Source organism: Varroa jacobsoni, unplaced genomic scaffold (genome assembly GCF_002532875.2).
Source record: "Varroa jacobsoni isolate VJ856 unplaced genomic scaffold, vjacob_1.0 scaffold_1258, whole genome shotgun sequence".
Classification (NCBI taxonomy): Eukaryota; Metazoa; Arthropoda; class Arachnida; order Mesostigmata; family Varroidae; genus Varroa; species Varroa jacobsoni.
In genome coordinates this window covers 27,535-44,221 of record NW_019214160.1, presented here as the reverse complement: position 1 = coordinate 44,221, position 16,687 = coordinate 27,535, and the positions used below count along the sequence as shown (strand labels likewise).

Here is a 16,687-nt window from a genome sequence, read left to right as displayed (position 1 = left end):
AAACTGGCTGATTAAAGATCAAAGTAATCCTTAATATACCAGTCGACCGCTGGCGCCAGTTGAGCAACGGAGAATCATTATTATAATGATGATGGTGATCTGAAATGTCTGCCGCCTACCGCCGGTGTCGCCATCTTTGTTGACTCGGCTCCTCTCGGTGGCCCGTGTTGGTGGTTTTCGCCGCTGATGCTGCTAACTATCAGCAACAACATTCTCCATCGCAGCCAAGCGAGCAAACGGACGAAACCGCCCATTGATCAGTAACAACTGCCAAAGGGGTAGCTGTTGAGTTTCAAGCTCTAATCAACCAACAACAGCGGGTCAAACCAGCCTTATCTAGTTTCAACTTATGCGATTTGTTGTTGTTGTTGTTGTTGCTGTTGTCGTGCTAGTTTCGATTTGTATGTGTCCCGAGGGGAAGTTGTAGAATGCAACTGCTGCTATTGCTGGTGTTTAAGCAGTAAGTTGTGGCGGAAGGTGTGTTCTAGGCTGAGACAACGACGACGACGACAACGACGTCGTCGTTAACGGGGGCCGCGGCAGTGATCATAATTCGGTATTGGGTGTCAGTCGGTTATGCTGTTGTTGCTGAAACTGCAAATTCTTGTTTGACGTTTTGTGTAGTTTTCTGGGCGACCTGGGTTGCACGAACAATTTTGTCTGACCAATTATCCAATAAAAATATAGAAGAAGAGGTCGATGGTAGAGAAACACGCTTCATCGAGGAATATACACATGTAACACATTTCAATGAATTGTGTTTAATACGTTTTCGAAAGGAAAAAGAGGACGAAGAAAACGCTAAGCGTTGTTGCATTCCCGTTCCGCAGTCAGTGGATGATGCTGTTAATTTTTTCCACATATATAGAGAAGATAGTGTGACTATGTGTATTAGTATGTGGTGAATCCTAAAAGTGGCCGCCCGTTTAAGTTGTGTGAGTCGCTAAGCTTATGAGTTTGCAAGTTGCTGCTTGTCGACGGCTCGTCGTTTGATCGTCTCGTCAAGGTTTTTTTTTGTCAAGAAGTAGTCAAAGGTGTTACCACTGCAGCCATGGACGACGCTTCGGACAACGACAAGGTGCCAAATTGACATACACACAAACGAACCTAATACATTTCTGTTTTTATAATAACTAATCAGTATTTGTCCACTCAATGTAGAGCAGGTGTTATGATAGTAGAGCAGGCCGCTAAGAACCACTTGTCCTCTAATAATACTCAACATGCCTAAAGTAATATTTTTACCGAATGTAAAAACATCGGCTCTCTGTATTTTGTTTTACCTTGCTTTGCTTTGCACGCTCTCCGTAGATAAACGTCACTGATTGATTACGTTTTTGATTTTGGGACAAGTAAAACAATGGGAGACGGTAAAATGCAGTCCTTAAAGTTTACGTTTAATTCTACAAATTGTAAATACTGAAATCGATATTGGTCTCCTGCGGCAGATCATACAGAAACTGAAGCCCATATATTGTCGGCGTTTCGGTCTGCCCTGGGATTCAAGATAAACTGTTGTTTATCTGGAGGAGGGTTAACTTGAGTAGAATATAGGATAGTTGAAAAAACAATCACATCGGAAGGGATTCAAAGTCACCGGACACATTCCAAAGATGGAAACACATTTTTTTATGCTTACCAAACGTATATATCGATAAAGCTCGTATCATAGGTATCCAAATCAATTGAGACTCACTACTCTTCCATTAAGTTGAGATGTTGTTGGTCAGTTGATATCAGCTTGCGTGTTTCAGGATGTTTCTTATGCCATAAAGACGTGACATAATAATAATGATAATAGTAATAATAATGACTAACAAACTAACCCGATCTTGTTAACACAGATAAGCGAATCTGTGCGATTCTGTTTAGATTTTAATTTTTGATTCGAATCTGTGAGGGATTTGCGTAAAGCTCTTATGACGTAAAGCCTTCAAGGAGTACCGAGAAGTGATTTAGCAAACAATGGCCGAATCGATATTCGATCTTGTAATACGAAGCTTCTATCTGTCCTGATTCTTTAAGCTAGCTTCAGGGATCAGGCTAACGTAACCGCACGCTCGGTTACAGCGGACACACGAATGAGATCAAGATATCATAACATATTGACAGATGCCATATACGTACATAATAAATCGCCTATTAGTATTAGGCCAATCGCCATCTACAATACGTTAAATATAACAGAACCTTTCTTATCGCGAAAACTACTATACCAACGATATTGGAACAGTTACTCTAATATCGATTCAAATCTAATATCGATATTCAAAGTTAATGTACGCCACTCTGCCATACCTTTTTCATCGTCATCTTCTCGTGGGAGTTACACTATGTTCGCAGTAAACAGATCTTATACGTTTGCCATATATTCTGGGTACGTCTATAAACGCAAGCCGTGTATGGCTAGCATGTATGACAAATAAAATAACGATTACTATTGCTACAATTGGCTAGCAGTCTTCGAGTGAATCCTGCGCCACCGCAAAGGCTCACTGACTAACTGATCAATCCGGCAACGGGTAATAGTAGAGCCGGTCCGATTAGTGGTTGTGGTCAGTCGCAAAAACACCAATCATTAGACCGCTAACGAAAGAATGTTTTGAGAAAATAAAATAAAGTAATATATATAACTCCACGGACACTTATCTATATATAATTTGAAATGATTTAGGTAGCTATAGTACACTATACTCGTTAGTAGTTTTTCTTGGTAAAAATGAATGAATACAATCGGCAACGGAAACCGACGTATAACCGAACAGTATGTATACTCATTACGCAAAGAAACCATTCCAACACTCTCCTGTTCCAACAAAAATTCGTAAGCATTCGGCGAAAAATAACACGTTAATACAAACCGTATTTGACATACGCCAATTCGTTTTTACGATGTCAGAATCGATCAAGCTGCAATCTACTAAGGGGACGACCGCGGAGGACCAAGCGCGGTGTTAAGCCGAGTGCCGTTCTGTTCGAATAGTCGCAACTTGACGCTTCCATTGCGAAAGCCTCTTGTCCAAATCGGAGCACTGCACGAATCATGACCATTTGTTCCTCTATATATATAGATACTCTGTTGGATACACATGTTCATTCAGATACCTGTGTGTACAAGGTAATACCTTGCCGCCTTAATACGGAAGTGATAATGGTTTCTTCCGATGATGCTGATCAGGGTTATTCAGCCAAAAAAACGATTCCTAATGGCTAACTTTTTAGTTAGTTCGAATTTCCAGTGTTGGCCTTGATAAATATTAATATGATCATATGCTATTTTATTATTAACGTAAGTAGGAGTATCTAACGAATCCTTGGTCGACATATGCAGATCACACTGTAGCTCGGAAGTACATGTCATTTACTGTTAATGATCCTCGGCCAACCAGCGGTAAACTGGTCCATTTCCACTGTTTTCCCGTCCACAGTAGACTTTGTTCATTTAAACATTAAGATTTCCTTTTTTTTTTTTTTATTGTAATTAACGTAGAGAATGTAATTGTATAGGTGTACTCAAAGATAAACTTGGGTCGGCGATGAACACTTCGCTGTGAGATATTGTGCAGCGCTTAACATGGCCGCCGTTCGTTATTTACACAGACCGCGGTGAAACAGCGTATTACGAAAAATAGGACATTTTCGAAAGGCGGCTTGCTCATATTCACGTAATCAAATTACCTCAGATAAGCTTGACTTACACCCAGCGATTTCTCTTGTGTAGCTCAAATCGAATGGCAAAATGTACCAAATCTTTATCAATCCTATAGTCATCTAAATAAGCCTAGGGGAATTCTGTGGTTCCGACGTGCAAATAAACTGCAGAAAGCTGTCCCGTATCAAACACTAAGTGACGTAGGGAGCAAAGTCGACGATAATAGACCTAAGAATCTGTACTGAGTCTTGTCCACTTGTACAGAATTTTTAGTGTCGATTGAAGATTATCCGCGTGAGTTTAGACTACTTCAAACGGAGCGGACGAAAGCAGGAGTATCGTTTCTGCGAATTTACTCATCTCTTAGCAAATTTTGAAAAGGAGTTCAACAGTCGACTGGTTATTGTACTGAATTGGCTTAGAACATTAAATACATCGAAAACTGAGAGATTTTAATGCTTATTTCTCTTTTATCGATCAATTTGAACCGATGGTTAGATATCGGAGATTAACTTAGCATAACGTGCTATAAAATGCTCTGTCTAACTTAGCTAATACTAAAAACAGACGTATTCTAAGATTTTATACATTCTTGTCATATGCGGTCTCAGACAGATCCGTAATAGCTGCCTGTTAAAACCACTGTTAACGAGATACTATTGACTACGTGCTGACTGATCTGACACTGTACATATGTCACTGAGGATTATAGTGCCTATGCTGGTACAAGACCTAAAATTACAAAAGGTGTTACCGATAAGCAGTGAAATGAAGCACTTCCTTCCTTCCTTCATTTAAATTCAATGTGATTTCTGTTTCTTATTGAATCGATGCTATGCCTGCCTCCTCATTTCTGCTCAGGGCTCACTATTCCTAAAAGTAATTGATATGGTGCATTGTCCTACATATGCATTCATTTATTGAATGGTACGTGTTATAGTAGTTAAACATATTGATAGAAAACTGGTGTTGGTCAAAAATGACGCGGACTGTCCATAGTCAAAAAAACAACCTTTATTAATCGGAAATCTGTCTGATTAATTGACAGAACAGTGATCATGTTAGAAAATCAGATCTGCTACGTATTACATTATTTAGTAGTGTATATCTTGAGAACGTACCGTATCGATACATACAGAAGCACTTCCCCAGAACTTCTCACAGAGGTGCGGATATTGAAATATAAGTAGAAGGCATCATGTCATACTACTATCGTTGTTCAACGTGAACGGCACCAACAAGTTGACGTAGGCGGCGGTCGTATTGGCATGGTATTGTCGTTGCCGCTATTGCTATACGACATATATTTATGTGGGAGCTGTCATGTCAGCGGTTGCGAGATGAAGCACCACGCAATGCTTAGTTGCACACAGGCGAATAGGTTACACTGACCAGACAGAATCAAGAGCAGAATAGCACCGTTCTAGGCGGCTCAAAAATTATTAATGTATGAACGATCATTTCAACCGCTTTTTCAGCTGGAGATAAGTCGAACAGATAGTCCGGTTTAGTTGTAAATACTGAGAGCAAGAATTGGCCCCCAGATTTTGTTCAGAATCCTACATTTCATATGCGTTGAAAATTAATTTGTAAATGTTCATACTTCGCGAAACTAATCGCACCGTAAGAATCGAATAAATAGCAAGATGTGTTTACTATTTATCTTTTAATTGGAAACGCACCTGAACCGAGTGGCATTTTTTAGTTGGCCTATCACACCTTTCTTGATTGTTTCGGTTAACAAAAAGCATGTTTGGATGTGAGTATGTGAGACGCTTTATGCAAAGCTTTTACAGCTGTTGGTTCGGTATTTGTCATATTTTAAAGGTGAAATATGTAGGGTCCTTTAAAAAAGCAATAATTCGGTATGTAGCTCTACAAAGAAAAATCTACTTCGGTAAATTTCAGGTGCGAATCATCAGTAGTTTCATGAGCCTTTCACCACCTGGAGAGTTCAACGAGGTTTTCAATGGTACGTATAATAAACGGGGTCTATATGTGCTGTAATAGCTCGAAATCTGTAACACAGTGAACAGAACCTGTTCTGCTTTTGTGCAAATTACAAAAAATGTGTCAAGAGTTTGGTCAATACTATACTTCCACATAGAAGAGCTTTGGTAGCATTAGAAAATCTGGGCTTCACACGCTTTTTACCACTGCTATGCTCATGCTGGTTTATACTGCCTCACTTGAAAAAAAAGCCATTTTATACGTACGTCTGTGTTGATGATCGGAAAACCGGACGTAACCAAAAAAGGAAGTAACCTAACCTCAGAATTTGCATGGAACCCTTCCTCATTTTTTACATATACGTGTAACTAATACGGTCAATTTTTTGATACACAAAACTTTGTTGCCTAAAGTTTTTGCATGTAATGCGTATCACTGAGTTTCAATACCGGAATTTTCGAGCTTCTTAAGTTAGTTTTTCAAGCACGTGGTGGACCTTGTGTATATGTATGCTTAGATGAATCTTTTTTATGCATTAGCTCACCACATTTGTCATACATTAAATATTGCAAAAAAAGTTTATCGGCTGCAATTCGTCAACGAAGAGTCATACGCCACGCGTCATTCGTTGTTAGCCGTCATTGTTGTTGTTCCCCACTATTTCCTGAACCGACGTCATTGTATCGCGTTTCCATTAATGGAACTAAATCGAAGCTTTAACATCTATTGTCACTATTTACTTATCATACTTTAGAATTTTCTATCCCCGGGCAGGGGGGGGGGGGGTAGGCTGTACATGAATAGGGTCCCTTTCCGGCAATACCGGATATCAAACTGGAAACATAGAGGGCTCCTTTCCCTGCCGACAACTGTTAATGTGTGATTACATACGTACTGCTTTCCGTACGTCTTATATATACGAGGTAAATAAATGGTGATCAGCGAAAGGGTTCAGAATTCCCGCTTTGGTGATTGTAATTCACTTCATTAGCATATTAATAATCACCTATACCTATTCTTTATTTACCGAGGTTTACGTGCCCGTATTAAGACGATAAACTAACTGGCTTACTATATTAGCTGAAGCACTACTTAACGATAGTAACACCGGGCGTTTTGCCCATCGAAGTATTCAGCCTTTAATTCAAAAGCATTTGGAACTATTTGAAATGATCTTTCGCCTAAACATTGAAATTTTCAGCGACGTAGCGAGGCGGCGGCTTTTAGGAAGCACACATCAATTTAGTGTCACGTAAATTGGAAGATCTTGTGGAACAGCGTTTACAGGTTGTCGCTTTAATGATGGTTTGCTGGTAGCCTAAGGATGGTGCACCTTGAAAAATACTGTTGGCGGCGCCGGTTCTGTACCACGAACATTTACGCTTGCTCTAAAATGGCACTAAGCTTAAACAAAACGACAGCCATTAATTTAGTTTTTTTCCGATTGCAGACTGTAGGGCTCTAGTTGGCAATCACGAACTCCTCTCAAAGGCTGCAGCAAAGTAAGTGTTACTTTTACACAAAAGCATTGCTGTAGATCTATGGCTTTACACGTTCGAGATGCCTTACATCCTTCAATCAGCTACAGACTAATACCTAGCGAAATCATATTTTTAATAAAAGTAAAATCAATAATAGTAACAATGAGTCCGAACAAAGTGTTTACTAATACAGCTTTTTTTTTTATTTTGACGTAAATTTCAGCACAATTTCGGATTATCACATGGATCAGCTAACACCGTGCTCAGTCGATGGACTTTCGCACAAAAGTTTAATTACACATTATAACCAACTACCCGATGGAAGGTTACTATCTCTTTCAGTTGACTCTAGATAGATTTTGAATCCAGAAACATAGATGCGACAATCTTCGAGCAAATTACTGCACCTAAATTTTGCCTATCTGACACATATCGGTCCTGTAAAGTAGTGATGCTATTGATTTTTGCTAGGCTTTTCGTATTTCATTTTGAGAAGAGCTGCTTGTAAGATGGGGCCGACTGAACATTGTTTCTTGGGGGTGTCTATTTTTTTTTTTGGTTCCATAAAGCGCTCTATCACTTAAGCGAATTGACCTTTCTTTTTTGAGATTTGCTTGACAACTGTCGAAAATTTGCGGGAAGTTTTTACCAAAGAATGGTACGTTCTTTCAAGCTCTATACAAGAGACGTAACATGGGGCTAACAGTTAATTTTCAATTTTTTGAAATTTTGTGTAAAGTCTGTGATTTTTGCTTAAGTAGTTTGAAATTTATGAACTTCACGTATACAGATGAAGAAAAAATCGTCTATCTGATAATTTTCAAATTGAGTTCAGTTGTTTCTTTATATAGTAGACATAGTAGCGCGGTTCCATTCTACTCTGTTGGTGATTCATCCCAGGGAAGTAGCTAATCAATGCTGCAACAGCATAATAGAATATGATTTCTGTAACTAAACGGTTGCCACAAGATAATACAATTAATCCTACAAGGTCTTAGGAGAGGTATAACCGGCACCTATAAAAATGTCAGCGCATAGTCGAGCGGTAATCTAGGCTGGGCATAACACGAATCAAATATTAGAAGAATCGCAGTGTGGCAACAGGACTATTGGAATACTCTTATGGGAGATATTTTGCAGTTATCCCGCTGTCCAAGCGTAACTGGAACGCACTAAAACTCACTAAAAGGCTTACTGAGTCAGAAGAGAATACCTGCAACTGGACAGCGGAATTGCTGTTATAGGGTCGCAGCTGAGTGTTTCAGGTCTACAACTGAGCTATAGTTTCTGCTTAGTTACTTGTCATGCAAATGAAATTCGTTCATATTAAAACAGGTCGAAAAAATAATTACAAAAGATTAGCGGATTAGGCGGAGAAGAATAGTGGTAACGGGATAACTGTTAGTGTTCAGTGGATTTACGCTGGGTATAGCATTAATGAATTGCATCAGTTAAAACGAGACGCGGAACGAAACCCGCGGGTCTGTACACTTTTCTCTAAATAGGACTTATTTAGTCGCTTTCCTAGTTCTAACATTATCGAAAGACCCAATATTCTCCATTTATATGTGGATAGTTACTAGACGTTTTATCATCATAGGTACTATGATCCACGAGGCGGTGTCTCGTTTCGGTTCGATCATTATAAACGCGAAACAACCGATCCACAGCCAATGTCCCCCACAAGCTCACCTGATTCAGAGGCCCTACGAGCGGCCCTTGATGCTGCGTGGGGTGCGTACTGTATCGAACACTATCGCCATGGTGTAGCTGCCGTCTTTGACCAAAGCGAGAACAATAACCAGCAGAGCAGGCAATACATTATGTGTATCGAGGATCATCAGTTCCAGAGTCATAATTACTGGTTTGTACTCGACGAATTGGAAATTATTTCGTTATGATGATGGCAAATAAAAATAAAAAGCAGTATGGCTTAAGGCTGTTTACATGATTCTAGCTGTAGCAAGAATAATTTATATAATAAAAGGCAGTTAGGACACGTGCGATGTTTGATAAACAGTGTAAAATAAGTTTTACTATTGTACTGAAGCATTTTCGTACGCGGGTATGTTGTTAACCTTAATTCTAGGAACGGCCGTTGGCGCGGAGTCTGGACGCTCACATGTGAATCGGGGGCTACCCGGGCGTCCTTACTTGGAGCTGTTAAGGTGCAGGTGCATTATTATGAAGACGGAAATGTCCAACTTCAGGCAAATAAAGAACACCAGCTATCCATACCAATTGAGGTACGATGATTAAATTAACAACACAGGTCCCCTGTAAATGATCACATTTTTATGTGCATATATTTTTCCTATATTTGTTCCAAAATTTCTGTGCATTATCTATAAAGAAAAGGTTTAGCAAAAATAAAAATTATTTGTTTGTTTGTTTGTTTGTTGTAGAATGATTGTGCGGTATTTGCACAGGCGGTTGTACACGCAGTTCGCGATGCCGAGGCTTCTTACCAGAGTTCGATTAATGAAAATTACAAATCTATGAACGACAAAACTTTCAAGGCTCTTCGAAGACATTTACCTCTCACTCGATCCAAGATCGATTGGCAAAAGATTCTTAGCTACAGGTAAATTTAAATAAAGTGTAAAGTAATTATAGTAACTATTACGTTTTTTTGTAATTCGAAAGAAAATAATCGTCTCTTCGTTTGTACTTTTCATTTTTAGTTATTGATTTTTAGGTACTGTATAGCGGTGGAAAACTTTTGGTTCGATAAGCTCTTTGTTATTGTCGTCGTCTTGTTCGGATCACAAAAGTTTTTCTTGAGTTTAGAGTAGTTATGTCTGGTGGCAAAAAATGTAATTTTTGGCCCTGCTATTCTTTCTATGTTGAAACACTATGCAAAACAACCGAAGAAATTTGCTCTGCGTACGATGAAGGCTTTACCAGACAATTATTTCCTTTCCAAATTGGCAATATTTTTTTTTGTTGTTTGGCAGCCTTTAGATTTTTGTGAAAGGCGATTAGAAGTAGAAATGCTGTTTTTTACCACCTGATATACGAGCATTCCCAGGCCGAACTTAAGGTGGCATGTTATGATCTCGACAACGAAATGCAGCTTGTCAGCAATACTTGACCATTTCTAAGACAAAAAAAAAATTAAAAATCGGAACCAAGAAGAAAGCCGACCAATATTATATTGACAGTGACGTTTTATCAAATTGTCAGTAACACATTGTTCTCATAAAAATCTGATTATTATGATTTGAATTGCGCTAGCGTAAAGCTAATAAATTATTTTTCTTCCTATCTAATGCCATTCAGGGTTGCTTCTGAGATCAGCACCAAACAACAGTAAGCTCCATCATCCATGTGTCTTACGAAGCATTACGACACGTGTTTCAACAATGCCAATATCATCTTAACTGCAATGAATTGTTAGACAGTTACTGACAGACCACAATGTAACTGTTAGCGGTCCGCCGAAGAATGTCATCATTTGTCTCTTCGTGTGTAACTCTCATCAAAATGTTTAGTCCGCTCTCTCCGTCTCTCTCTTTTTCGTGACAGAGGCGGTAACGAGAGACAACCGCGCTTGAAGTTGTCAAGCGATGCTACTATCATATATTAGATTATACAGCGTAAACCAATATCGTCGTGACAATTTATAATAGACGACAGTGCGCTGCCAGCAACCACCTGGTAATTTACACTTACAAAAAAAAAACAACCAATAATAAAGACAAGCCAATGGACATAAAAACTGTCTGTGTGTGCATGAGACGCACCCGCGATTATAAACAAACGATGAATGACTTTTAGTAATTAAAGATGCTGTGTGCTAACTAATGACAATAACGATAAAGCTAATTATGATGGGCCATTAATATGATTAGCATAGATATAGAAATTATCATTAGTATTATATTGTTATTATTATACTGATATATAAGAGCAAGTTCTAATGGCCTTTATGATGACGCTGCTGGAAAAGTACGAATATGTGTATCGTGGGGCGGGAACACATTCCCAAATAAATAAAACGATCAAATAATCAAATATTCTTCTTATGAGTAAAATTATTTGGTGTAATTTATTTGTCCGACTTTTGATCCACGCCATCTTGGGTCAGAAGCAATATGTGTGGCTTTTTCACAAGTGTAGTGTTCGTTTTAATTATCGCCATCTACTCCGCATCTGAACAGTCTAGCTTTCCAATTCTACATCAGTGTCCATCAGAAAGTAATGGTTTCATAGGTAACTTAGATGTTTTCGTAATGGTATTTACTAATCCAGAAATCAAACAGTTAAATACGCTTGTAGCGTTTGTATTTAACAGATGAGATAACTTAATGCGAGATAATTCATAGTCAATACTAAATAATTGCGTATTAGTATACTGGAGCAAGCACGCATTGTGGGGGGTGCCAATTTATATGATAGACAAATTCAGTGATCAGACAAAAGAACTGAATTATAAAATCAAAGCTCAGTCAACTATTACTGAGAGGTGTGTTGGTCTTTATCAATAAAGTTACTATACAATCAATATTGCGAGCAAGGGTTATTTATAGAAAATATGAACAACGAGACATGAAATGATGGATGGACAGTAATAGCGATGTGAAAACAAGTAAAAGATAATGAGTGCGTTGAGAGTGGACTAATGAACTTGTTTATCATCCCTTTAGTTCGTGTTCGAAATATTGTCAACATTCATAAAATTCAAGTGACACTTTTATAATTGCCCTTATATTCGTATTTGATAATTTCATACTCCGCATACCAGTAACTTTTACAGGGTAAGAGTGTTGCATAAGCTAATTGTTTGTCTAAGTAATAAACCATTAATGCGAGTACGTCCCGTACCCTATTCATTCATTTGTTTGCATTACTGAAGCTGAGTGAGCGTAGTTTGTTTTCGAATTATGATGACTTAACCCACATGACCCGTTTAGCAAAGCATACAATAAATATTACGAGGATTAGTTGTACTAGGACGATACGTCCCAGGTCGTCGCGTTTCTGTGCGGTTGTGTGCTATTTTTAACGCCTTTGACTCTTTCTACTTTGTTAACAAGTCCTCGGAGTTACCCCATCGGTGTAGCATCAAGGACTTGTTTCACCTAGTTAAGGTGGGTCTCGCTGGACTTCCCTTGGGTTCTTTCGACGAACCTTGACCTACGACATAGAAACAATACGATAGCCATCTGCCAAAACCGGAATTTGAGCCAGTTACAACGGCAAGTTCATGGTTACCGTAGCGACGTAATCAGACATACGCATTAGGCGCCCTGTGGTACGTCCTATTAAATTCCATGAACGTAGCAGTTTACTTAACAGTACTCTGTATCGTAAAAAGAAATAGACCTTACTGAATTTAAATAGCTTTTAATTTACAAGCTACGAATATACCTGTTTTGGATACAAACCGCAATTTTTAATCGGTACGTCTTCACGCCCGGAGAACAACGCATGTGCAAAAACATCACTAACAGTATTAATGACAACTGGAATTTGGAGCTATTATATAACACCTCCGCTAAGGAGACGCTCCGGGTGCACATCTTGTGGTTATCATTGAGTACGAGAAAAAGCATATTTTCTCGTACTCAATAGTTAGCAGGGGCATCTTTGTGTATAATAAATATGTTTACACGAAAAATAGTGCAAAAGCTTTCTATGCAGAGTTGCATCTCAAGGCAATCTCTTTCACTGCATAATAAAATGTCTGTTTTTTTATTGTAGGAACGGTGCCTATTTATCTGCATGTTTATTTTGAAATAATTAAACGATCTTACACAATTTCAAGTAAAACCCTGACACTGAACTGAAAGACTGACTAAAACAACAGGTAACAACAACAACAACAACATCACATATTTAATTAAACTAGCAACATTGAGAGAAACAAGACAGCCTGGTTTAGATGAAAATACAATAGATCGATTACTAATGTCGTTCTTCTACGAACTCCAGCGTAGTTTCAGACCATCCTACTATGTTGTGATGTAAAGCCAGTTCAGTACTAAATGAATGTAGAGATGAGAATAGTTGAATTTTGTTAACAAAAAGGCATAACTACAAAACTGGCATTTGTTTGCACTAAAAAAAATAATCAAGACAAATCATTGAAACAACTGAGGCTTGTCTCAAAGACGAATGCATGCTTTCCATTATATTGTCATCAGAATTGGAAAATTAATTGAAGAGGAGATTGCGTTACCTAGTACGCTAAGTCATAAAAAATTAAAGCACTTGTTGAATATGCCTACATGTTTAGAATACGAAGACAACGCCCTGCTCTAAGTTTGTTTGTGGGACTACTACGATTGATCTAGATAATCTTTGAAACACGACCTTTATTTATGTAGCTCCAATAAAATTCCACAGTTCGATATATTTCTGTTTACAGAGTTCAGTTAAATGAGGAGAACATGGAAATCCGAATTTCTGTTAAACCTTTAACTAAACTTGTACAAAGGGCATTGACTTATATAAGAGACACAATCACCCAAAGTCGATCAGACACTAAGCATTGTTTATCTGAGTTTATTAAGTTTAGTATGCAATCAATAAACGGATTTCTTCAAATTACAACATGTTTATTACATTTTTATTGTTTTCATGTGTCATGCAATAAACATACGTTTGTCTACTCGGTACGTATTTGCTAATCCCGAATGATTTATGTGTAATACTCGCTGTTATAAGCAGTAACGTTACATCATGGATGTCAACGGTGCCCTAGTTTTTAGTTTTCTAACATGCTTTCAGATAATCTTAGAGGTTGTATCTCGATATAACACAGCTAATTGAAAAAAGTTTCTATCTGGAATTTGATATGTAGTATGACTCACGAGCCTGTGTACAAATTCTTCTTCACAATGTTAAATAAAACATTCAGTATAAAAAAAAATATGAATACATAAATAAACTACAACGCTTTCTTAGGAGGTTTTGGCGATATAAATACCCGAACAGGTTCACAAAGTTCGATAAAGTTGCTTTCATCGCCACTGGCGAAAGCAAGGACTATACCTAACTCAACGTGTAGCGCCTCACTCCAAACGCCATGAGAAAGAAGTACACGCGTGTAGAGACGCTGTCGACCATCGTCCGTTGGCCTGAAGTTCGACCTTCGAGGAAGTATCAGTTGTTCTTGCTTGTCGGGATAACGCAGCCTGCGAAGTGAAATCGGAAGGAATTATTGGTTGCTCCTTAGAGCCACGCGTGAATCTCACAAATATTATTGCAAAAGTCAAATCTAGTACCGTGTTGTCTTTGAAAGTGGATGAAAGAAGTTGGAGAAGATTGTAAAGGTGTCAAGGAACTTAAATATAGGGAATATCTAATTGTAACAAATAAAAGCTAAAAGAAAGCATATATATATAAGCTAAAATAGGTAAAATCAACGTTTTACATACAGAATAAGTGTTGGAGTTAGCTGGTTTTTTCGTGATAGGACAACCAGTGTACTTAAGCCGCATTTTTTGCCTGACTTTGGAAAATCTAGACTTTTTAAGCTCTAAAGTTGCATTATGTACAAATATAAACCTCGTTTTTTTACAATTAAAAATTCGTAACTGGCTTACGTTTGTTGTCTTTCTAGCCTACTTCTGGAATAGCTATATTGCAAATGGGTGGAGATATACCATATTGTCATATTGTAGAGGGTACAAAAATATGTATAGTTATGCTTGAAGAAAACAACTAGGCCGCATTTGAAATTCGTGTTTTTGGCTGTGTTAGTTTTCTTAATGGCCAAGCTTGAAGCCTTTGTTTTCCTAAAACATTTCGCCAAACTGATGATGGCAAAAAGATTTAGAAAATCAACAGAAAAATAACCTAGGCATAATTTCCTGTTGCTTTCAAATAGTGCTGAAATGCTTTATAAATATATACTGCGCCAATATAATAAGTAGTATGGTACTGCGCTTGCAACAGCTCGAATAGCCTGACGGCGCCCATTCTAGCGGCACCCGACACCATTCATAAACTGACAGGTTTCTCTTGCTTTCCCCAAGGCTTCAATTTTCTGTTGCCAATCTCGGAGTGAATGCAACTCCGCGGCATTTTGACTTTCTACAAACTCACATTCAGATAGATGACCATTTCGGCAGATCGACCTGCTAGCAGAAACAGTTCAGACAGAGAGACCAAGCTAGAACCCTCTTCATACTCCTACCCATGGACGTGTTGAGCAGCTCCTGAAGCGGACTGCAGCTCACGGCAGCCTTGTCTGTTCATTGTATCCGGCCCCATACGATCATCCTCCAGAATCTTGTACCGTGGAGGTTTGACGGTTCTCTCAATAGGACTGATGCAGTTTTGTCTGAGATAGTCCGTTACCGTCTACGATCGCGCCGAAGTCTCCAAGCACGCACTGCTAAGCTTGTGACCTATGATTTCTCCCTGCCTGTGATGGCTTCCTTTGCCAAAAATGGAGGAACGTAGAGAACTGTTCCCTCTCACTTTATACTGCGCCCCAGGCTATTCTCAGGCATGTCTACTGGGATACTGACTTTCTCTACGAACCTTAAGGTTATCGCACCCATAAGGTTATCGCACGCAGTCGAGGGTCGTTATCGCACGCAGTCGAGGGTCCTTTATTCAGTCCAAGACCGTGCTGCAGCACTAGCAGAATGGACAGCCGTGCCATGGCGTCCACCATAGCATTCGTCGTGTTTATCGAGTTGTTACAAGCATATCCGAGTTACCGTTTCCTCAGTGAAACTAAATTATCATTTGGTGTTTTTTCATTCAAACTAAATTATCATTTGGTGTTTCCTCATTCAAACTAAATTATCATTTGGTGTTCTTCATTGATCGCATTAAAGTTGATCTGAAAAACGCATTAGGGCTGTATGAAAAACACATTAAAATTTTTGATCCGAGTTCTCTCAGTTCTTTCCGGCTAGTATGGGACCTGACTATGGCGGAAGAAGAAGACACTATATTCCGTGATTCTACCGCACTTTTTGAATGACATGGCATAGTCTTGTTAGTTTTTGACAATGCAGGTTCGAGACAATGCAGGTTCGAATCATTAATCGTTTGGGGAGGGACTAACTAATACCGCATGATTCCCTTATAGACCAAATTCCTTCTTTGCTTTGCAACTGATTGGGGAACACATCTTCTCATGACCTACTTCTCATCACCTGTGATCAACCGCTTCATAAATGATCTTGGATTTCGCTGCGTTTGTGTAGAGTTTCGCACGTAGAAATGCTACTGAGTAAATTGTTTTCCATGAAGTCGTGTGGTACTGAAATTCGAGCGCCTTATTGTAGCAAGCTTTCATAAAATAGTTTAAAATAATTCGGTAGTAAAAGTTTAATTTTCGGCGATATCAGGATTACTCACGTTCTCGTCTTACTCAGCTTTCGTATTAATTTCACAAGCCTTCCTTGTAATCGATAGATACAAGAAAAGGTACTTATATATATAAATTTTCAAGCCATATATATAAATTTTCAAGCCTTCCTTGTAATCGATAGATACAAGAAAAGGTACTTATATATATAAATTTTCAAGCCATATATATAAATTTTCAAGCCTTCCTTGTAATCGATAGATACAAGAAAGGGTAAGTTTCACATATAAATTTTCGGGATGTAAGCAGCCTCATGATGACATATCT

The 16,687-nt window shown here is 38.5% G+C and overlaps 2 protein-coding genes across 2 annotated transcripts in view; one reads left to right on the top strand and one right to left on the bottom strand.

Moving 5' to 3' along the window:
- The first annotated feature begins 146 nt into the window (after window positions 1–146).
- cpa (F-actin-capping protein subunit alpha) lies at window positions 147–11,120 on the top strand. The gene is made up of 8 exons (XM_022846858.2): window positions 147–1,078; window positions 5,561–5,624; window positions 7,053–7,104; window positions 7,307–7,408; window positions 8,684–8,947; window positions 9,173–9,329; window positions 9,489–9,667; window positions 10,366–11,120. The coding sequence occupies exons 1-8, from the start codon at window positions 1,052–1,054 to the stop codon at window positions 10,397–10,399; spliced, it is 879 nt and encodes a 292-aa protein (XP_022702593.1). The 5' UTR covers window positions 147–1,051; the 3' UTR covers window positions 10,400–11,120.
- Window positions 11,121–13,625: 2,505 nt separating this feature from the next.
- Window positions 13,626–16,687, bottom strand: part of IntS4 (integrator complex subunit 4) — a 15,101-nt gene continuing 12,039 nt past the window's right edge. Inside the window, exon 17 of the mRNA XM_022846836.2 lies at window positions 13,626–14,225. Coding sequence (XP_022702571.1) covers window positions 13,979–14,225 — 247 coding nt within the window. The 3' untranslated portion in view covers window positions 13,626–13,978. The remainder of the gene's footprint in view (window positions 14,226–16,687) is intronic.

Excerpts from the sequence above, each read along its gene's own strand:
- cpa (XM_022846858.2), top strand. The coding sequence starts at position 1,052 with ATGGACGACGCTTCGGACAACGACAAG. Across the intron at positions 7,409-8,683 it reads AACCAACTACCCGATGGAAG|GTACTATGATCCACGAGGCG; the intron begins GTTACTATCTCT and ends TTATCATCATAG. Across the intron at positions 9,330-9,488 it reads AGCTATCCATACCAATTGAG|AATGATTGTGCGGTATTTGC; the intron begins GTACGATGATTA and ends TGTTTGTTGTAG.